Source organism: Orcinus orca, chromosome 13 (genome assembly GCF_937001465.1).
Source record: "Orcinus orca chromosome 13, mOrcOrc1.1, whole genome shotgun sequence".
NCBI lineage: Eukaryota > Metazoa > Chordata > Mammalia > Artiodactyla > Delphinidae > Orcinus > Orcinus orca.
The window spans coordinates 60,292,827-60,316,164 of record NC_064571.1 but is presented as its reverse complement, the minus strand read 5'-3'; the positions used below and the strand labels follow the sequence as shown (position 1 = coordinate 60,316,164).

General features: G+C 36.9%; 1 protein-coding gene across 4 annotated transcripts in view; it reads right to left on the bottom strand.

Moving 5' to 3' along the window:
• MAP4K3 (mitogen-activated protein kinase kinase kinase kinase 3) overlaps nt 1-23,338 on the bottom strand; it is a 189,864-nt gene that overhangs the window by 74,419 nt on the left and 92,107 nt on the right. For all 4 annotated transcript variants that reach the window (XM_049695821.1, XM_004265028.3, XM_049695822.1 and 1 more), the window contains exons 3-6: nt 22,987-23,077; nt 12,198-12,262; nt 2,202-2,257; nt 1,565-1,612 (exon numbers count right to left, since the gene is read on the bottom strand). In XM_049695821.1, coding sequence (XP_049551778.1) covers nt 1,565-1,612; nt 2,202-2,257; nt 12,198-12,262; nt 22,987-23,077 — 260 coding nt within the window. The remainder of the gene's footprint in view (nt 1-1,564; nt 1,613-2,201; nt 2,258-12,197; nt 12,263-22,986; nt 23,078-23,338) is intronic.

The following is a 23,338-nucleotide window of genomic DNA, read 5'->3' as shown; positions in this document are numbered from 1 at the left end:
AGCAAATACAAAGTCCTGGAACCAGAATGGACTCAACATATTCCAGGAACTCCAAGTTTAGTGTGCCTAGAACAGAATGAGTAAAACGAAGAAGAGTATGAAATGAGGTTGGAGAGGAAAGCAGGGGCCAGATCATGCATAACCTTAATGGCCACGGTAAAAACATCTGAATACTGTACTGAGTATGGTGGGAAGCCAACCGTGGTTTATAAGCAGGAGAGTGACAAGATCTGATTTACAAAGGTCACTCTGGTGTGAGGTAGAGAACTGACTGTAGGATCACTCAAGAATGGGAGCAGGGAAACCAGTTAGAAGGCTATTCCAGAAGTCCAGGTGAGATATAATATAATGGTGGCTTAGACAGGGTAGAAATAGTGGTGATGGCTAGAATCTATCCAATTAGGCCCAAACTCTGAAGTCCAGCGCACGAGTTCTTGCATAGTGGAGCACCAAACCTCCTGGCCAACACCATCTCTTATCACTCTCCTACATTCTCTTCTCTTCAATTATATGGTACAGCCTTTATACCCCCTAAAATGACCCCACACTTTCTGACCTCTGTATCTTTGCTCACACTGTTCCTTCTGCTTAGAAGGCATTCCAACTTCCATTTCTGACAAAAATCTATCAATCCTTCCAGATCATTTAAGTGCCAATGACACAGAATCTTTCTTGATACACTTATCTTCTTAGGATCTCTCCCACCTTTGAATCCAAGGCTCTTTGCTTATGTCTTTTAAGTGGTTTATGAACAATACTTAGGGTAGAGGATCTCAGCAGGTGATCTGAGAGTCCACTGAAATTTCATGCAAAATTTGAAGGCATGTGCATAAGAGCATTTTTGGAGGAGAGAGTCCATGGCTTTCATCAGACTCAAAGAGCACATGATTCCCACACCCACATCCCCTGCAAAAAAGGGTTAGAACCTTTATGTTAGAGAAAACAAAAGGGGGAAAGAAAAAGCAGGGGGTAAGATGAATGAGGAAGAAGAAAAGAAAAGAAAAAATAAACAACAGAGAAAATATCCAGGCTGGGAAGACGGCAGTATCTTTGGAAATAACCTCAGAGTCCCAGGATAGGGGTGGTTTACCACAGCATGGCCCGTGTACCTGCTCTCCTCTGCCAGTTAAAGACCAGCAGAAAAGGTCAAGGCTTAGTTTATCCATTTTTATACATTATTAATGACAGTTCCTTAAGATTGCCAAAGTTTACTACAATATTCAAAGCATGAAACTTCCTAAAGACTGTAACTTAATGGAAGCTATGGACCTAATTTGCATTTTATAAATAAATAACTACAAATAAGCTAAAATGTGTTATTAAAACATGAATCCACAATTGTACACTTTAAAAGGGTGAATTTTATTGTATGTGAACTGTATCTCAATAGAGTTGCTTTAAAAAAATTAATAAACCCTTCAAAGTATCACTCAATTTTATTATAGTAACATATTAAGATAACAAATTCATCAAACAGAATAACTGATACAATTTTGCTCAACAGTTTGGGGTCAGAATATTTAAAAATGAAGAGAGGGCCATTAGGTAAACATATGATATATACCTTTATATCCCTGTGCATTTTTCCTTTACTGTGAAGATAGTATAATCCCTGGAGTTTCAAAAAAAAAGAAAAATTAACAAGACTTTACTACAGAACACCCTTTGGGATTTAAAGTCATCAATGAGTAGTATTCTGTCTTATTTATTTACTCATCACAGAAAGCACTAGTGATAATCATTTTATTTTACCAGAGTATCCGAAAAGATAAAAGAATCGAGAAAATGAGAGGCGGAGCTCAGTTTGAACCACTAATTTTCCTGAGAGAAATAATTTTCACTAAACTCTGCAAATAGTTTGAAATAACTTTTTAAAAGTAAATATCCAATTTGTATCAGAATGAGTTTCAATCCCATAAGAATGCTTAATTTTCAAGCTTTTCTTTGGTATTAAGAGGAATATAAAAATAAATAACCAATCCATAGTGCTTAAATTTTAGGAGGTACATTATGATACTGAAGCTTTAACGTGTTTATTTGCAAATATAATTTGAGTTTACTACACAACTTTGAAATGTATTAAATTCAAGAGTTTACCAAACTAGAATATTTAAATCCTTACTCTGCTTAACAGGTAATGCACAATAATTAAACATTTAATTTAATAAAGAACATTACTTTTTAATTAACATTGAATTTACCTGTAGTGTTTCTCTGCTAACATATGCAATTTGCAGTTCTGACAGAGGTCCCGTTACTATAAGAGGAAAAAAATTAATGTTAATAAAATTAGTCAAAGTATGTTTTTCAATAAGAGACAAAGATTACAAGTTCCACTAAGCAATAGACTTAATATACTTAAATTCTACTAAAAAGTAAGCTTCATGAGGGAAGGAATTTTAAAAAATCTGATTTGCTTATTGTATCCCCAGTGTTTAGAACAGTGCCTGGCATGGAAAAGCTACTCAGTCTTTGTGGAATGAATAAAACATTGAAATAGTCACTGAAATTAATTACATTTTCATGTTTACACCTGATCATATTACCTCTTAAATGTTAAAAGAAAGAAAGCATGGCCAAGACGTTTAGCTAGTTTTTATTAAAGCTTTTTAAAAAAACTGACATGTAACATTGACTAGGTTAAAAATCAATACTTTTCCCCTAAAATTATTAGCTTTATAGATATAAAATTAATACATGTTCAATATAAAAAATTCCAATCAACAGAGACAGGTCTTTTCCTTATCCAAACCAGTATTACTCAATAATAAACAATACCAATCGTTTGGCCTATAGTCTACCAGATGACTCAATGCATACATGTTTTATATAGTACAGGTATGTAGTGCACAAACACATAAGCATAAATGGAATCATATTACACATACAGTTCTGAAACTTGCCTCTTCACTTATCATGGACATCTTTCCATATCAATATACATAGCTTAATCATATAATATTTGAATATTTCCTCTGTGCACATCTTTCGACTTATGAAAAACATTTAAATAGTTTTCTCTTTCTCGCTATTAAATCACTTTAGAATAAAGAAGTTAAGTTAGGCAGGAAAAACTATTCTAGAAACTGAATCAAATTCCAACCATGAAATCACGTGCTAGACAGTGATCTCCCATTTACCTAAACTTAACAGCTCTGTAAAAATGCGTAGTTCAGAGTACTTGTATTTTACAATTGTGGAAGAGAGAAATCTATTTCACTTAGATTCTTTTGGGGACAAGACTAAGTTTAAATGAGGATAAACCATATAGAAACTAACTTCCGTGGCTTGTAAGCCTACTCTCATCCAGTAAGATAGGCCTTCTTGAGATGTGTGTTCCCACAATACAGCAAATAAGATAACCTGAAAACCCTGAAAGTTAACACCAGGAAAAAAAATTTTAAATAATCTTTTAAATGCCTAGCTAAGCTCATAAACAGTAAGAGACTTGTCCAGAAGCCAAACGCAAAAACGAAAATGTAAAACAGAATGGTAAAAATGACAAATAGTCTAGTTGTCTCTTAGGGGAAGGCCAATCTTAGTAAGCTAGGGCTTTAGTTTTATCCCCTACATGGGCACAGAAGAAAAGGTTACAGCTCTGTAGAAGAAGAGTTAAAACAAACACACACATAAAACCAGAATCCTTAAAGGGCTACACCCTCATTAAAATAGTGGACTAGCAGCAGATGACTAGGGATTTGTGTGTCACGGCCTGGGATCTGGACAGGAGAAAAAATGTTTCCTCTTAGAATTTAAAAGGCCTCTTCTTCACTCAGGTTTAGGGTTCAAATATATATAGAAAACAATGAGGTCACTGGGGTCCCAGGGAAAAAAAAATCCAACACTGTCGGAAGGACACACTCTCAAAAGCCATATGGAATTCCCCCTGAAGATGATCTCAAAATTATGAAACAAATGAGAAAAAAAATTCACCATAAATGATATAACAATGCATAAAGTTGTTAAAGGACAATATTAAACAGAAAGAAAAATGTTCAGTGAAAAATAGAGACAAAAAATCTATTATGTTGGAACAATAAAAGGTTCTAATGTTAGTTCTCAAAGAAAAAGTAAACAGAAGGAGAGGAGAAGGAACTCATGAAAAAATGTAACGTCAAAAGTTGCCCTGCTGCCCTCACCCTCGTGGTCAAAATATGTCCATGAATTCTCTAATACATCCCCCTCAAGAGCTGGAACTTAATTCCCTTCCTGAGTGTGGGCTGGACAGAAATGACTTGCTTTTAAAGAACAAATTGTGGTGGTAGTAACAGAATGCAAATTCTGAGACTACATCATAAAAGGTTTTATGGCTTCCTCCTTGCTCTCTGGCATCATTTCCTCTGGGAGAAGCCAGCTGCCATCCTGTGAAGACACTCAAGCTGTCCTATAGCGAGATCCTTGTGGCAAGGAATTGAGACCTCCTGCCAATAGCTATGTAAGTGAATCATCTTGAAAGCAAATCCTCCAACCTTAGTCAAGCCTTCAGATGACTACAGTTCCAGCCAAGAGCTTGACTGCACCCTCACGAGTGACCATGAGCTAGAATCATCCAGTTCGCAGACATTTGGTCCTGCCCCAAACCTCCCTAAGACTTTTGGTCCACACCAAAAGGCTCTTGATATTTGTTCATATTTGGTCCTGCCCAAAATGTCCATAAGACATTGGGTCCATGCCAAAAGATCCTTGATATCTGGTCCTGTCCAAAACCATGTGGCATGAACCAAATATGCTCATGGACATTCTGGACAGGACCAAATTTCAAGGATTTTTGGCATGGACCAAATGTCTTATGCATGTTTTGCCCTGTCCTGCAAGGGAAATCACCCAATTAAACCATTCTTGAATTCCTGACCCTTAGTAACTGAGATAATAAATGTTTGTTTTAAGATGACAAATTTTAAGATCATTGTTATACAGCAATAGATAACTAATATAGTTCTCCTTTCAGGAGAGTTAAATTTAAAACAATCATTTGGAGTAAATGATGGACGTAAGACAAAATATAAAATTTGGCTTAATGGTACTTTATAAATAAGTGGAAATAATTTTAAAAAGGAGGCTTTAATCAAAAAAAATTTTGCATGATGGATCAAATTTGGTTTGTATACACCAGCAAAGAAACAAACAAAACCCCACAAGCACTGTGGTAATTAGAAAAGTAGAACTTGTCTTTCACCAAATAAGGTAATCCAGGATATTTATTCTACTCCCCATAGAATGACAACATGATGAAAGAGAGAGAGGAGAGGAGGAAAGAGACACACACACAGAGAAATGGAGGTGTATGTTTTATATGGTGATGCAAGTAGACAGCAGTGTAGACTACAGCCAAAGAGGAGTATACGTTGCCATGAGGAAGTTATCTGGTAGAAACCTGGGTGCAATCAGAGGTGTGCATACAGAGAAAGACAGGGTTTGGGGCTGCATATAAGCCTGTATATTCTTAGCATGCATGTTTGAGAGCATCCAAGTTAATACGAAATTATTTCTTCCACTGACCCAGTTGCTGTATAAACAAATCAGTACTAACAGATTCATATCACTATGTTACTTCCATCAGAGGGATGAAATGGAATAACAATCATGACAACCTATCTCTGTAACTAAATTGGCTTTCTTGCTTCTTAATGAAGAAAACAGAATCAGACACCTAAGACCAATCATGTATATCTGATGGGATTACCAGACAATCTAAGACTAAAAAATAAGTATGCTTAAATAAACTAAAGATATAAAAGAAGGGATGAAAAATTACAAGGAAAGAATAAGACAAAAAATGGAAAGAGATGTGAAATAGAACCAAACAATTTCTAGAAATGAAAAATATGGTCACCAAATTAGGTGTACAATCAGTGAACTGGAAGATGGTTACGAGTACCCTCAGTGCTCTGAGGGATTAAAAAGTGGAAAAATGAAGCTCACTTTAAGAGACATGGAGAGCTAATGTACATCGAACTGAAATTCTAGAAGGAGAGATCAGAGAACCTGAAGGAGAAAATATTTGAAGGGATAATAATTGATCATTGTCAGACTTGAGAAAAGAACTAAAATCTTGGACATAAGCACTTCAAGTCCCAAGCAGGAAAAGTAAATCTACATTTAGATACTAGAAGCACCAGAAATAAAGAGAAAAATCTTAAAAGCAATTACAAAGAAAGGAAGATTACCTGTAAAGGATCAAGTCAGCAGAAAGTACCAAGAACTACAGAAACTAGAAGACAATAGTCCAGCATCTTCGAAATGCTAACAAAAATACCTGTCAACGGAGAAAATGTGCCTATGTCCACTTAAACTATCATTTAAGAATGAGGATCAAAGACTGAGAGTTTACCACTAGAGGCCTAGCTGAAAAAATCTTCAGGAAGAAGGAAATCAGTAAGTGTGGAAACAATAGTAGAGAAATTAGTCCAAATGAAGACAAAAAAAGGGGAAAACAGCTTTTTTAATTTATAACAAGCTTCCAGAAATACCGTGTATGTTCTGCAATGCAAAATGATGACAAATATTTCTCAATTTTCACTAAACCTTTGAAATCAAAATGTCATTAATAAAAAGGAAAATTTTCTCAAATATGAAGAATAGCCACACACCTAAAAAAAAATATTCTCAGAAAATAACTTTTTTTGTTTTTCTTGCCTCCTTTGTCATAGATTAGTTGACCATAGGTGTGTGGGTTCATCTCTGGGCTTTCTATCCTGTTTTACTGATCTATATTTCTGTTTTGTGCCAGTACCATACTGTCTTGATTACTGTAGCTTTGTAGTATAGTCTGAAGTCAGGGAGTCTGATTCCTCCAGCTCCGTTTTTTTTTTTTTTTTCCAGTACTTGGGCCTCTCACTGTTGTGGCCTCTCCTGTTGCAGAGCACAGGCTCCGGACACGCAGGCTCAGTGGCCATGGCTCACAGGCCTAGCCGCTCTGCGGCATGTGAGATCTTCCAGACCGGGGCACGAACCCACGTCCCCTGCATCGGCAGGCGGACTCTCAACCACTGCGTCACCAGGGAAGCCCCAGCTCCGTTTTATTTTCCTCAAGATTGCTTTGGCTATTTGGGGTCTTTTGTGTCTCCATACAAATTTTAAGATTTTTTGTTCTAGTTCCATAAAAAATGCCATTGGTAATTTGATAGGGATTGCTGAATCTGTAGACTGCTATGGGTAGTATAGTCATTTTCACAATATTGATTCTTCCTATCCAAGAACATGGTATATCTCTCCATCTGTTTGTCTCATCTTTGATTTCTTTCATCAGTGTCTTATAGTTTTCTGAGTACAGGTCTTTTACCTCCTTAGGTAGATTTATTCCTAGATATTTTATTCTTTTTGCTGCAATGGTGAATGGGATTGTTTCCTTAATTTCTCTTTCTGATCTTTCGTTGTTAGTGTATAGGAATGCAAGAGATTTCTGTGCATTAATTATTTATCCTGTAACTTTACCAAATTCATTGATTAGCTCTAGTAGTTTTCTGGTGTCATCTTTAGCATTTTCTATGTATAGTACCATGTCATCTGCAAACAGTGAAAGTTTTACTTCTTTTCCAAGTCGAATTCCTTTTATTTCTTTTTCTTCTGATTACTGTGGCTAGGGCTTCCAAAACTATGTTGAATAAGAGTGGTGAGAGTGGACATCCTTGTCTTGTTCCTGATTTTAGAGTAAATGCTTTCAGTTTTTCACCATTGAGAATGATGGTTGCCAGGGGTCTGTCATATATGGGCCTTTATTATGTTGATAATGCCCTCTATGCCCACTTTCTGAAGAGTTTTTTTTTTTTTTTTAATACATTTACTTATTTATTTGTTTTTGGCTGAACTGGGTCTTCATTGCTGCACGCGGGCTTTCTCTACTTGTGGCGAGCCGGGGCTACTCTTTGTTGTGGTGCACAGCCTTCTCACTGTGGTGGCTTCTCTTGTTGTGGAGCACGGGCTCTAGGTGCGTGGGCTTCAGTAGTTGTGGTACGTGGGCTTCAGTACTTGTGGCTTGCAGGCTCTAGGGTGCAGGCTCAGTAGTTGTAGCACACAGGCTTAGTTGCTCTGTGGCATGTGGGATCTTCCCGGAACAGGGCTCAAACCCGTGTCCCCTGCATTGGCAGGCAGATTCTTAACCACTGCGCCACCAGGGAAGCCCTCTGGCGAGTTTTAATCATAAGTTTGTGTTAAACTTTGTCAAAAGCTTTTTCTGCATCTATTGAGATGATCAGTAGGTTTTTATTCTTCAATTTGTTAATGTGGTGTATCACATTGATTGATTTGTGTATATTGAAGAAACCTTGCATCCCTGGGATAAATCCCACTTGATCATGGTGTATGATCCTTTTAATGTGTTGTTGGATTTTGTTTGCTAGTACTATGTTGAGGATTTTTGCATCTATATTCATCAGTGATACTGGTCTGTAATTTTCTCTTTTTTGTAGTATCTTTGTCTGGTTTTAGTATCAGACTGATGGTGGCCTTGTAGAATGAGTTTGGGAGTGTTCCTTCCTCTGCAATATTTTGAAAGAGTTCGAGAAGGATGGGTGTTAGCTCTTCTCTAAATGTTTGAAAGAATTCACCTCTGAAGCCATCTGGTCCTGGACTTTAGTTTCTTGTAAGATTTTTAATCACAGTTTCAATTTCAGTGCTTGAGATTGGTCTGTTTATATTTTCTATTTCTTCCTGGTTCAGTCTTGGAAGGTTGTGCTTTTCTAAGAATTTGTCCCTTTCTTCCAGGTTGTCCATTTTATTGGCATAGAGTTGCTTGTAGTAGTCTCTTAACGATGCTTTGTATTTCTGTGGGGTCTCTTGTAACTTCTCCTTTTTCATTTCTAATTTTATTGATTTGATTCCTCTCCCTCTTTTTCTTGATGAGTCTGGCTAAAGGTTTATCAATTTTGATTATCTTCTCAAAGAACCAGGTTTTAGTTTCATTGATCTTTGCTACTGTTTTGTTTCTATTTCATTTATTTCTACTCTGATCTTTATGATTTCCTTCCTTCTACTAACTTTGGGTTTTGTTTGTTCTTCTTTCTCTAGTTCCTTTAGGTGTAAGGTTAGACTGAGATTTTTCTTTTTTCTTGAGGTGGATTGTACTGCTATAAACTTCCCTCTTAGAACTGCTTTTGCTTCATCCCATAGGTTTGGATCGTCGTGTTTTCATTGTCATTTGTCTCTAGGTATTGTCTGATTTCCTCAGTGATCTCCTGGTTATTTAGTAGTGTATTGTTTAGCCTCCATGTGTTTGTGTTTTTTACGTTTTTTTTCCCCTGTAATTGACTTTTAATCTCATAGTGTTGTGGTTGGAAAAGATGCTTGATATGATTTCAATTTTCTTAAATTTACTGAGGCTGGATTTGCGACCTAAGATGTGATCTATCCTGGAGAATGTTCCATATGCACTTGAGAAGAAAGTGTAATCTGCTGTTTTGGGATGGAATGTCCTATAAATATCAATTAAATCTGGTCTACTGTGTCATTTAAAGCTTGTGTTTCCTTACTAACTTTCTGTCTGGATGATCTGTCCATTGGTGTAAGTGAGGTGTTAAGTCCTCCACTATTACTGTGTCACTATCAATTTCCTCTTTTATAGCTGTTAGCATTTGCCTTATGTATTGAGGTGCTCCTATGTTGGGTGCACATATATTTATAATTGTTGTATCTTCTTCTTGGATTGATCCCTTGATCATTATGGAGTGTCCTTCCTTGTCTCTTGTAACATTCTCTATTTTAAAGTCTATTTTATCAGATATGAGTATTGCTACTCTAGCTTTCTTTTGATTTCCACTTGCATGGAATATGTTTTTCCATTCCCTCACTTCCAGTCTGTATGTGTCCCTAAGTCTTTAGTGGGTCTCTTTTAGACAGCATACATACAGGTCTTGTTTTTTTATCCATTCAGCGAGCCTGCGTCTTTTGGTTGGAGCATTTAATCCATTCACATTTAAGGTAATTATCAATATGTATGTTCCTATTACCTTTTTCTTAATTTTTTTTTTTTTTTTTTTTTTTTTGTGGTATGCGGGCCTCTCACTGTTGTGGTCTCTCCCATTGCGGAGCACAAGCTCCGGACGCGCAGGCTCAGCAGCCATGGCTCATGGGCCCAGCCGCTCCATGGCATGTGGGATCCTCCCAGACCGGGGCACAAACCCATGTTCCCTGCATCGGCAGGCGGACTCTCAACCACTGTGCCACCAGGGAAGCCCTTGGGTTTGTTTTCGTAGGTCCTTTTCTCCTCTTGTGTTTCCCACTTAGAGAAGTTCCTTTAGGATTTCATGTAGAGCTGGTTTGGTGACACTGACTTCTCTTAGCTTTTTCTTGTTTGTAAAGCTTCTGATTTCTCTGTCAAATCTGAATGAGAACCTTGCTGGGTAGAGTATTCTTGCTTGTAGGTTCTTCACTTTTATCACTTTAAATATATCATGCCACTCCCTTCTGGCTTGTAGAGTTTCTGCTGAGAAATCAGCTGTTAACCTTATGGGATTTCCCTTGTATGTTATTTGTCGTTTTTCCCTTGTTGCTTTTAATAATTTTTGTCTTTAATTTTTGTCAATTTGATTACAATGTGTCTCTGTGTGTTTCTCCTTGGGCTTATCCTGTCTGGGACTCTCTGTGCTTCCTGGGCTTGGGTGGCTATTTCCTTTCCCATGCTAGAGAAGTTTCTGACTATAACCTTTTGAAATATTTTCTCGGGTCCTTTCTCTCTCTCTTCTCCTTCTGGGACCCCTATAATGTGATTGTTGGTGCATTTAATGTTGCCTCAGAGGTCTCTTAGGTTGTCTTCATTTCTTATCATTCTTTTTTCTTTATTCTGTTCTGCGGTTGATTTCCACCATTCTGTCTTCCAGGTCACTTATCCGTTCTTCTGCCTGAGTTATTCTCCTATTGATTTCTTCTAGTGTATTTTTCATTTCAGTTGTTTTATTGTTCATTTCTGTCTGTTTGTTCTTTAATTCTTCTAGGGTTTGTTAAACATTTCTTGTATCTTCTCGATCTTTGCCTTCATTCTTTTTCTGAGGTCCTGAATCGTCTTCACTGTCATTATTCTGAATTCTTTTTCTGGAAGGTTGCCTATCTCCACTTCATTTAATTGTTTTTCTGGGGTTTTATATTGTTCCTTCATCTGGGACATAGTCCTCTGCCTTTTAATTTTCTCTGTGCTTCTGTGATTGTGGTTTTTGTTCCACAGGCTGCAGGACTGTAGTTCTTCTTGCTTCTGCTGTCTGCCCTTCAATTTTTTTTTTTTTTAATAATACATTTGAAAAATTGTTTTATTTTATTTACTTATTTATTTTTTGCCTGTTTTGAGTCTTTGTGGCTGTGTGTGGGCTTTCTCTAGTTGTGGCGAGCGGGGCTTACTCTTTGTTGCGGTGCATGGGCTTCTCACTGCGGTGGCTTACCTTGTTGCAGAGCATGGGCTCTAGGTACGTGGGCTTCAATAGTTGTGGCACGTGGGCTCAGTAGTTGTGGCACCTGGGCTTAGGTGCTCTGCAGCACATGGGATCTTCCCAGACCAGGGCTCAAACCCATGTCCCCTGCAATGGCAGGTGGATTCTTAACCACTGTGCCACCAGGGAAGTCTCAGAAATAACTTTTCATGAAGCAGAAATGTTCCCATGTTTTTCCTTCTGGCTTTCTTTTGGCCATGTAGCACGGCATGCAGTATCCTAGTTCCCCAACCATGGATCCAACCTGTGCCTCTTGCAGTGGAAGTGTGGAGTCTTAACCACTGGACCACCAGGCAAGTCCCTCCTTCTGGCTTTCAAGGCTCTCTAGATCTGACCACACTCTCCAAATACACCCTAGACAGACCAGTGAGAGTGATCTAACATGTCACACCTTCACATCACTGTGCTGCTGGAGTACACTTATGTCTCTTCTTTGTATCCATGGTTTACCTATCTTTTAAAGACCAATTTAAAGCCCACTTTCTTCATTAAGCCTTCTAAAACAGTTCCAGAAAATCTATCCTTTCCTGTTTCCTATTCCAACTGAACTAACTATATATAATATACCTTCTTTAGAATTAGCAAATAATTCAACTGTGTGTAATTTCTCAACTTATAAAGTGAATGCTCCTTTCGTCTGTATATATCTTAAATTTCCTTATGTATCCAAATAGCATAATGATAAAACACACTTGCCTCAAAACAACATTAATGTTTAACATAGTAAATAACTGTATTTTAAGAATTTCTACTTAATCTCTTTCACATATACTTTGGTCTTACCATGATAAATATCCTGTAAAGAACCACCTCCACAAAACTCCATGCAAATCCAAAGTTTATCTCGCCTATAAAAAGAAAATAAGCATTATCACATTTTCATGATTAAAGTTATTTGAAGTAACAAGTATTTTAAGGTCGTATGCCAATACCTTGAAAAACCACATAAATGCAATGTGCTAAGAGAAAAGCTAATATCTATGAGTAAACGAATTACTTAACATAATGTGTTGCTGTAACTCAACCCAAGGTTTTAATCCTTAAAATACACGATTTGTAGGATGTAAAGATGTCATTTGGCACATCCAAATGAGAGAAAATGTCCCTTTAGTTAAAAAGTCCCCTCCCTCACAGTTTATCCATCTACCCTATGACTGCATTATAAAAGTTAAATGTTAATTAAAAGGTTCATACCAAAAATTACATAGAGAAGATTCATCAGAGAATAGCCAATACATCTCAAAGTGTATCACTTTGATGGCTCTTCTCATTGACAAAACAGACAAAATGTAAACTTTACCCTCATATCTAGACTCAACAAAGATCTTTCCAAAATAACCTTTGTTAAAAATTTATCACTCACTTGTCTTTAGTAGCATTTCTCTTTCACATTCACATTATAAGACAGCATAACCACATAGTCACAGGAGAAATAATTAGCAAAGCCATAATCTCTTATTCCTTTGTTGAATCATTCATTACTTCATCTCAAAATGTAACAGGAAATGTACTATTCTTGGGGGGCAGAGATGGAATAGAAAGTCTCTGAACTCAGCAAGCTCAGTCTAACACGGAAGAAAGATTCTGCCTTAATAATATGTTGGTGTCTCTTACCACTGCATTCACAGTGCCTAGAAGGATACCAGTAAATGAATACTTATTTCATAAATGAATGAATGCATGAGTAATTGAAATAATAAACAAATCGATTAGTACCAGGATCAGCAAATTATGGCCAGTGGGCCAAATCTAGCCTGCTGCCTGATTTTGTATAGCCCAGGGACTATGAATGGTTTTCATATTTTTAAACGGTTGGGGGGGTGGTTTCAAAAGAAGAATATTATTTCTTGACATGTGACAATTCTGTGAAATTCAAATTTTAGTGTCCATGTAAAGTTATGTTGGAATACAGTCACACTCATTCATTTACATATTATCTATGGCTGTTTTTGTACTAAAACAGCAGAGGTGAGCAACTGTGACAGAGAGAAACATACGAAGTCCACAAAGCCTAAAATATTTACTATATGGTCATTTACAGAAAAGGTTTGCTGACCCTTGGACTGTATTATAGTTTGATTAATGCACAATTCAGGCATGTATAAAGTTCTGTGAGAACCCAGAGGTAAAAATAATTAGGAGAGTCAATGGAAATTTTAAGGGAGGAAATAACATTTGAGTTGGGTCTTGAAGTTAAAGTAGGAATTCACCACTAAGAGACAGGGAAAGGGCCTGTGCAAAAGAATGAAAATTTGATGACACATTTTAGAGACCGTGGGTGATTTAGCGTGAGTTGAACTCAGGCTACCTGAAGAGAGAATGGCAGGAAGTGAAGCTAGAATAGGCTGAGGTCATACTGTAAAACAGTGGTTGGTTTGTATATTCCTCAGTTTAGTTACTTTCATCTGGATAGTCTCTAGTTTGTCAATGTCTCTTAAAATGTGGCACCCAGAATCAAGTACTAGTCTGAATACTGCATGAACAGTGCATTAACAAGTGGAGCTGTTATCAGGATTGGACCACATATGGCAGTGGTGGTGTGATTAAGCAGACCTGAGAGGTGAGCTGACTTGGTTGGGTGTGATGGACCATGCACCATATATCAAGGGAACACAACCTGTCAGTGTGAAGGTCAGCAAACTTAAAAGAGTACAGAGTAAAAAGTACCATGATTCTAGAGGCAAAGCTGAAGACAGTGAAGCCCAGAGAAAGAAATCAGGACCTCAAATTCACAGGTGGTCCACATACCAGTGAAACTGAGTCATGACTGCTGATGGTAAAGTATGACCTAGTTGCCCAGTGGCCTGGTTTGAATAACTCACAGAATGGATGCCTGGGGGCTGGCAGATGCATGGTCTCATCCAAAACGATGAAGGCATTTATGACTGGTGACTGTTACACAGGGAGAAATCTAAATCCCCCTGAGAGTCAAACAATTATGTCCTTTATATGAACACTTCTATTTCTTATTAACTTCAGCTTCTTAGCAACTGCATTCAACTGCTGGTTTGCAGTTTGAAGTTAACTAAAACCTCTAGATCTTTTTTTACATAGAAGTGGTCAGATGAGTTTCCTTTCTAGCTCCCTATTTGTATATCTGGTTCACTGAAACTATGCACAGGACCTTGTCCTTATTTGTTAAATTTCATCCTTAAAAGAAAAAAAAAAAAGAAGTTTTCACATGCATCTTATTAGCTCTCCAATTATTTTACTTAAAATAATTGGAGACACTATTGTGACACTATTTCTAAGTGTAAATACACCCCTCCTACCCCACGCTCCAGAAGTCGTTGGTTAGAAAGCCCCTAATCAGGAGCAAGAGCTTTGCGTATAAACTATGTGGACCTGCACTACTGAGTTTACTAATGAGCTTAAGGAGCATTAGGAGTAACTTTTCCACTGGTGACATGAATGGCACTCTAACTACGTAGACTGCTCAGAATGACCATTTGGCACCTCTCTGTGCCGCTGCTTAAACTGAGGTATAAAACTGGCAAGTCTATCAACCAATATTCTTTGAAATGATGCTTAGACTCCAATTTAATATGTGTAATGCAGGATTTCATAGCCTGATCTCTCTAGACTGAGTCCTTCCTCTAGAACAGTGATTCTCAAAGTGCGGTCTGGAGGCCTCTGAGAGTCCTGGAGATCCTTTCAGGGGGTCAGCAAAGTCAAACTCATTTTCATAACAACACTAAAAATTATTTGCCCTTTGCACTCTGTCTTGAAAATACAGTGGAGTTTTCCAGACACTACAGGAGCAGGAAGTGTGATGATGATGTCATCGCTCTGACAGCTACTGGAATATGTGCTTCTGTATTCTTGTTTCAAATGTTTCTCAATTTTAATATCTAATATAGTAAATATCAATAGATACAACCCACACAAACCAAAGCTCTTTGGGGGTACTCAATCATTTTTAAGAGTGTAAAATAAAAGGGGTTCTAAGACCAAAGTGCTTGAGAACTACTGCTCTAAAATATTTTCACATCTGCTGCACATGAAACTTTCATATAAAATTCCTGCCTCAAGGGCTTAAGCAACAGGCAGCAGGGACTTCTCACATCTCACAGAAACTGGCTGAATTGTTTTGGGGTCTGCTCAGGATAAGTAAACTGCTTAGTAAAGGACCTGGACTATATGCCCAATAAACGTAAGCTGTTTTCTACTCCTTTTGTTATATTTTGTCTTGTTGTGTTTTATTTATGTGAGGCACCTTAAACTGCTCCTGGAACTCAGTGAAGGTGTAATTAAGTAAACTTGCCTTTTTCTTTTCTTTAAGAAAAAAAATAGAAGAGAGATGGGATTGATTTGACATAACTTCTTACTAAAGTAATGCTAATCACCACTTCCTTCCTATAAGCGCTCACTAATTATGTGATTAATAATTTATCTTAGATGTTTGCTGGGGACAGATGACTGACATCAAGTTTAACAGTCTGTATTTTCTAGAAATCACCTTTTCCTTTCCTTTGCAAATTGGTCAATGCTGATCACTAATCTTTTGACACCCCTCCTATTTGTCAAGACACTCACCGACAGTGGATGACAATCATGTCTGCTGTATTTTCAGGATAGTAATGAGATATAATTTATATAAATCTAAAAGGCTTACATTCATTTAAAGTGTCTGGTGCTCTATAAGTATCTAGTCACCTATCTGTACTTCAATTTCTTCTTAATAATGCTTTTATTAAGCATTATTTTCCTACCCTTTCCAGTTTGAAAACAATTCTCCTTGTAAAGAAAATGGATGCAGGAAATGAGTTCTCTGCTTTCTTACATATTTCAATATTATACCATCCTCTACTTGAAGCTGGTCTACCCCCTTTCCCACCTTGCTTAAAAACACAATTTTCTGTTCACTCTATGTAAAATGACTTTCCAACTTACAGACTGAGAAAAAAAAATCATAATTATATATTTAATACTTTACCTTTTAAGCTGCCTAAAACACTTTACGTTTACAACATTCTATTTAGTTAAGTCTGCTATTATCAAAAACGCCTGAATATTCAGGGTCTATTAGAAAAATGACTTCCATCTGTTCTAAGAATGTCTCTCTTGTGATGGTAAATCTGCATTTGCTTTTGGTCACTCACCAAGCCATCTGCTTAACGGGAAAGGACTTGAATCAGATCAGTCCATTTGATGCAGGCCAATAAATTACAAAATCTTTGTCCCTGGGTATCTGAACTAAAATAAAATTAATCACTGAGGTAAATATACAATATATCACTATTAATTCTCTGGCTCAACAAATCCTTATAATTCTTTCTTATTCTGTAAAATTATCTTTCTATCTGACAAGGAATAGAAAAATAAGTAGAGGGGGGAAAAGTTCACTATTTTCATCTTCTAGTTCAATGTTTACTAGAGCATATAGGAACTAACATTCTAATAACTATTTCATTAAATTAAAGAGGTTATCATTTCTAAAACACACCTTTTAATCTTCCCACACTGAACTAAGTATAATTATTTATGTATTTTGCCCAAATATAACATGATTTAAAAAGAAAAATAAAATATGAGCATGATCACCAAGGATAAACAGCTCTCAAATGTCTGCTAGAAACTAGCAGACCAGTCACTCCCCCAGGACAGGATGCCTAGCCATGCCCCACACTGCTGTACCCTGTACTTTACTGTAGGTTATCTTGTTGACCAAAGCACTTGCCAACGGCTACTCCATCACATTCAGCAAAATAATTCAACTGTAACCTCAACTGTCAATGTGAAAAACGAAAAGTTTAATAACTGCTAGATGTTTTAGTTGAGGATAGCTCATGTTAATGTGTGCTGAATTAAAATGTTTTGGTTCATTTTTAAACAAATAGGCAAAAACGACCGCATTCCAAAAAGTTATATGTAACCCATCCACCTTCTTCCCCTTTAACAATGAGGGGTAGCTATGTATTCAGAGGATACAAGGTGACCTATTTCTCTATAATTGTACTTAACACTCCCAGTTTGGCATAATATTTGACAAAGAACGGGTCACTGGACAGCAGTCCTATGTGAAGTATGTTCCCCAAAAGAAACCACTGCACAGTTAAATCAGTTTTAGAAATGTCATATACTACAGTCTTCTCTTCTCTTGGAAATTAACAACGCCACTGGTATTTTAAGGTCTCTGAGAAATCCTGTGGGGGGGGGAGTGGGGCACAGAATAGAAGGAGAAAGGGAAGGAGGAGGTGTGGAGAGGGAAGAAAAGGTGGGGAAAGGAGGAGGAAGATTAGAAAGAGGGGAAGAAAGGGGATGGAATGTTGGGAAGGGGAGAATGCAGAAGAGGAAGGAGGGGAAAAGATAACAGAGCAGAGGGGAGAGGGAAAATGAAGAAGAGAAAGAAGCAATACAACTTCTCTAATTTTGTTTAGTTCGCTACATCCCCCAATTATTTTTTCCACAGACCCATTTTTTCACATATCAGCATCCCTCTGAACAAATGTTCCGTAGAAATACCCCAGCAATACTGGTATAAAGAAGTATCTCAATAAGGTAGTTCCACCAAATTTCTTAAAGAGGACCATTAGTGAAAAACTGGTAAAATCCAAATGCAGTATCTTAGTTTAGCTAACATATTGTACCAGTGTTAATTTCTTAGTTTTGACAAATGTCCCAGGGTTATGTAAGATGTTAACACCAGGGAAAGCTGCGAGAACTCTTTGTACTATCTTTGCAACTTTTATGTAAATCTAACATATTCCAAGATTAAGTTTCCTTTTTTAAAAAAAGACAGTAGCTGGGTATAAACTAAAGTGACTTAATTTACTTTATTTTCATAGTGTGAGCATTCAAAAACGCATTTTCAGTTAAGATTCTGTGGTTTCCCTGGCAAGTCCTGTCTCTGGCTCTAGAAAAAAAATTTCTTCCAGTTTCTATATAACTCAAGGGACTACAAGTCCTGGCAAGTCCTGTCTCTGGCTCTAGAAAAAAAATTTCTTCCAGTTTCTATATAACTCAGGGGACTACCATCTCTTTCTTGGATTACTGTAATAAATGTACCGTATAAAATTAACTGACTCCTTGTCTCAATACCCTACACCCCAAGTCCATCCCCCTATAGAATATACTACCTCTGTGTTAAAACCTTCCAACAAGTATGCTCAATACATATAGGTCCTAATTAAGGCATAAAAGGTTTCTTTTTTGCCTAAATCTCCACAGCCTTAACCTGCTGAACTACCCTTTCCCCTTAAACTCTAATATGAGATTATTTGCTATCTCCTGAACACTTCATGATTTTTTCATGCATCCATTTCCTTTGTCAGAAATTACAATTTTCTACATACATATACACACCACAGTAAATGCATACTAATCCTCTAACACCCAGTATTTGGGAATAACATCATGCAAAGAGCTCTCTCTGATTCCCTTTGACAAAATCAGATATTCTACCACATCTTTATCACTTTATATCTTACGTCAAAATAATTACTGCACCTAGCATTGCAATTATTTGCTCATGTCTATTTTTTCTATTCAATAGTAAGCTCCTTAAAGGCAAGGACTGTTTTATCTATCTTATCATCTCCAGAAATCAATACAGCACTCTAGACATCCTAAGAAATAATGTAAACACACTTTGTAAGTGGTGATGATTCATAAATATATTATTACTATGAGTTAAATCATGTTCATCTAAGCTACTACTCTGGATTTCAAAGGTTTAAAATATCTGCTCTAAATAAAAGTGTTTTCAGTGCATGGATCTGACCTTCTGACAGCTCATCTTTTGAGGATCATTTGCTGTTAGTCAAAGCTGAGCATTATGAGTTCAGACTAGAAAGGAATGTTCCAATTTTCTTAATTTATTCTTAAAGGATATGCTGGGCGAAGGAATGCTTAGAAGAATCTGAAGTTAAGATCATTCTTTGCTTAAAAGAAGCAATCGTTTAGCTCTACTGAGAATAAAGAATAGGTCTATGGTGATTTAAATCTGTCGTTTTGTAAATATACACACAGAAATACACAGATAAAAATATTTACCACACCAGGTCTATTTACTTTAAATTCTAAACTTTCAGAGAAAAGTTTTCTCTATCCAGTTCTTGTTGTACAGTATGTGTAATTAGGCACTTAATAAACACAGGCTTTTAATGATGTTGAAGAGCAAGTAAGGACGGCCCCATCAAGAGTATCAGGCTTCTGGTCTTACAGGAGCTCAGTCTCAATATTCCTTTGGGAAGTGAGCATAGCTCACTATAACCCTGTTATAAAATACGCTTCTGAACTTAATTATTTGCTGGTCATCTATTCAGTAAATTCATAGGGTTAAGTCTGATTTCCTGGAGGGGAAATTTATTAATGGTCAAACCACGTTACTTCAGTTTACTCAATTTTTTTGTCCAAATTTGTTATAATAGGCTATAATGCAACAAGATAGAAGGAAGAAGGTCAATAAGAACAGTATATATTTTAGGGGGTTTGTATCAAGTTCAAACAAACAAGCTCATTGCCTTCTGAAAAATCATTCAGTAATGAGAAAGAAGCCAAGAAACCATGTTCCCTCTGAGACTAAATCTGCCATTTCCGGACTAATATGTACACCAAAAAGACTGCTGGCTAGGTACCTGCAGAGCCAGGTTTAAATCCCAGCACCAACAATGAGTAGCTGGATAACCTAAAGAAGTCATTTATCCAGCAGTCTCTCTTCTATCAGCAAAAAAAAAAAAAAAAGTGGGCTAAGTGACAAGACCTCTTGGTCCCTTCTAGCTCTAACACCCCACAAGGCTAATCATTATCCCATAGTCCAAATTTGCCTGAGTCTAGACTTTAATTAGTGAAGCAGGGAAGAATTTCTATAGAAGAAAAGAGCTAAAGAAAGAGAGGATTAATCGCTGTTCCACATTATACTACCAATTGCTTTCGTATCACTTTCATCAACTACACGTTACAGAATAAAATTATATGTTTAAATCAGTTTTCCTATATCAGATCATACAACTCCAAATGAACACGCTTTATTAAAAAAAAAAAAATGACCCTAATTTTGTCTGTTTCACTATGGTTTCTGGGCAGTTTTGCTCTCTGTATCCTTATACTTAGATTAAAATAAAAGTATCCTCTAAAAAAAATCCATCGAGTTACACACAAAACAGAAACTTGCACACTGTTCTGTATGTATACTATGCTTCAATTTAAAAGGTTTACTTTTAAAAAAAAGGATATTCAAAATACAGTCAGAATACATGGTTCCTGATATCTAAAAGTAAGTACAATTTTTGTTAGGCATAATCTCAAATTGGCTCTCTTGTAGCATGTCTCAACAGAGTTGTGCTATTTTGCCCCAAGTCTCAACAAAAATGAATACAAACCCAAAAGGAATTCTGTATTCCGGTAACAAGATCAAACGTTTTGCTGCCTAACCTGTGTGGGAAGGCTCTTGCCTAAGTAACCCAGAAAGTCAAATGTCCAGTTTAGCTTAATGTTACTTTTTGAATTTTGAGGGGTGGGGTGGGTGGGTGTGAAGTACTGGAAGTTTATTTGGTCAGCTTTTTTGGCAAGGAAGTAGAAAGGCCAAGTCAAAAGTCATGTGATCCATAAGCACAATACCACAGAAAGAACTAGGACCCTCCTCTGTCAATAACTTGAAATGAGACTGTGAACTAAATACTCGATGTGAAACTCTCAAACACCTTATTTGTAAAATGGAAATAATATTTACCATAGAGTAATATTCCTAAGAGCGTTGTTGAAAAGATCAAATTAGGCACTAACCTGACGGTATTTAAAAAACAGTTAACAGTAATAGTAATCATAGCAATAGTAGTAGCAATACAAGTTAACATTTATTGAGCATTTATTATATGCTCTAACCATTGTTCTTAACACTTTACTTATACTTACCAACTACCCTTGTAGTTATCACATCATGTATCTATTATTATTATCCTTATTTTATAGATGAGGAAATGGAGGCACAGAGTGGTTAAGTAATTTGCCATAAGTCACAAAGTTAGTAAGTGATGGAGTCAGGACTCAACCAACCCAACCAACCTGACTCCAGAACTCAAGCTCTAAACTACCAACTATACTACTGTCTCTGTGGCAAAAAGATCATGCTCATTTCACCACACCAAGGTTGCCATGTAAGTGGGTGGGGATCTCCTGGAATAACAGGTTAGGCTTTGGATGGTCCCATATTTCTGGAAGACTTAGAACATGTTTGAGAAATTCTCAGTTCAATGTCCCTGGGGAAACACAAAAACTCTTAAAAAAAGATCTGTTTGCTCTTGGGGGAAGAAAACTTTGTAATGCTTCTCCCAAATGAGTCTAAGTAGGATCATTTTGTTAGGACCAATAACAGTGAAATAAATTGTTTTGAAGTGACAATTTACATGTGTTGGCAGAAATCAGTTATTTGTATCATGAGCTTAAATGATTGTAAGGGACTTCTTTGAGCTGATGGAGTAACTGCCTGTGCTGGGTCTGTCCATAAGATAAAAACTGATGCAGAAACTGTTGTTAGGTTGTTGTCTGAACCACCCACCATTAAAACAGTTTTAAACTGGCTGTTAAAGAACCCATTCAAAATGTTTAACAGCCACTGACCTCGGGGTAGCACCTGTCCCTACGTGAACTAAAGTCCCATTAAACCCACCCTTTGACCTCGATGAAGGTGGACAATCAAAGCTATCCAAGAGCGGTTAGAATCAAGAAGAGCTGGTCCGCCTGGCCTTTCACAAGCTGGAAGGAAGAGAGGGCAGAAGTGCCCCGTCTTTTCCATATGCTGTGCCTGCATCAGAAAAGAAGTGTTTTGTACTTGGCTCACAGACAGAATGGGAGCTGTAATAAGATACATCCTTATTCTTACCCTACAGTATATGGGAACCAAACAGAAGAGTTTTTTAAATACCTAAGAACACATTCTCTAATCCTTCCCCTTTGGAAGGAACCTTGGAAACAACTAGGTCACAGTGCTCAACTCAACTGCATACAGAAGTGAATGGAAATGCAAGATCTGGCCTTGAGGTCATCCCCTATGGAATATGACCTGGGGAACCTGGCTTGGTCCTGCCAAACCAAAACAAGGGGCGGCAAATTCAGTCCTTCTAAGTTCACTTTAGGACCTGGGAAAATAAGAAGTTAGTAAAATAATTATAATTCCTAGTCCTCTGGATAAAATGAAGGGAAGGGATGATGCAATACTTTGAGGCTAGAAGCACAAAAGAAAAAAAAAGGCTCTAAAGGTTCTAATAAAAACAACAGATATACTTTGTAAATTCACCCAAGACTAGAAGAAAGGGGCAACAGAATGGCGTATTTAGATCTCTGGTCTACCACAGGAAGACTAACCATAAAAGTCAGTTTTTACTTGCCAGCTTCCTCACTGAAACTACACCCAGAATTCCCAAGAGTATAACAGACAAATCATGGACTATGGTATGGGGTACAGAATTAACATAAAGAGGTCATAAATAAAAATTCCATTCATATGAAGATATCTTATTTTCAAAGCATGAAGAAAACTACAAAACTTGGTATTAGAGCTAACTTTATTTTGTTAAATGTATTAGGTGATGGAAATCATTACTGCTTTTCATAAGGGAAACAAACAATGTACCTGAGATAGCTTCCAAAATAAGCAACAATATTTGGGTGCTTACAGTCTTTCATCATAATAATTTCTTGCTGCACAACTGCAAAGTCTTCTCCTAGAATAAAAAATAAGCAAGTTGAATATTTAGTAGGTAAATTTCAAAATGTCGATTTCTTTCAAAACATAAAAAATGTTATTGATATTATTTTTAATGACAATTTCAGTCCTATCTTGACAGAAAGTAAAGTACAATGATTAAAAAGTATGAACTCTGGTCCCAGACTATGTTGGATTCAAATCCCAACTCTGTCCCTTACTAAGCTGTGTGAACTTGGGCAAGTTACTTGACCTCTCTGTGCTAATTTCTTCCTCTGTA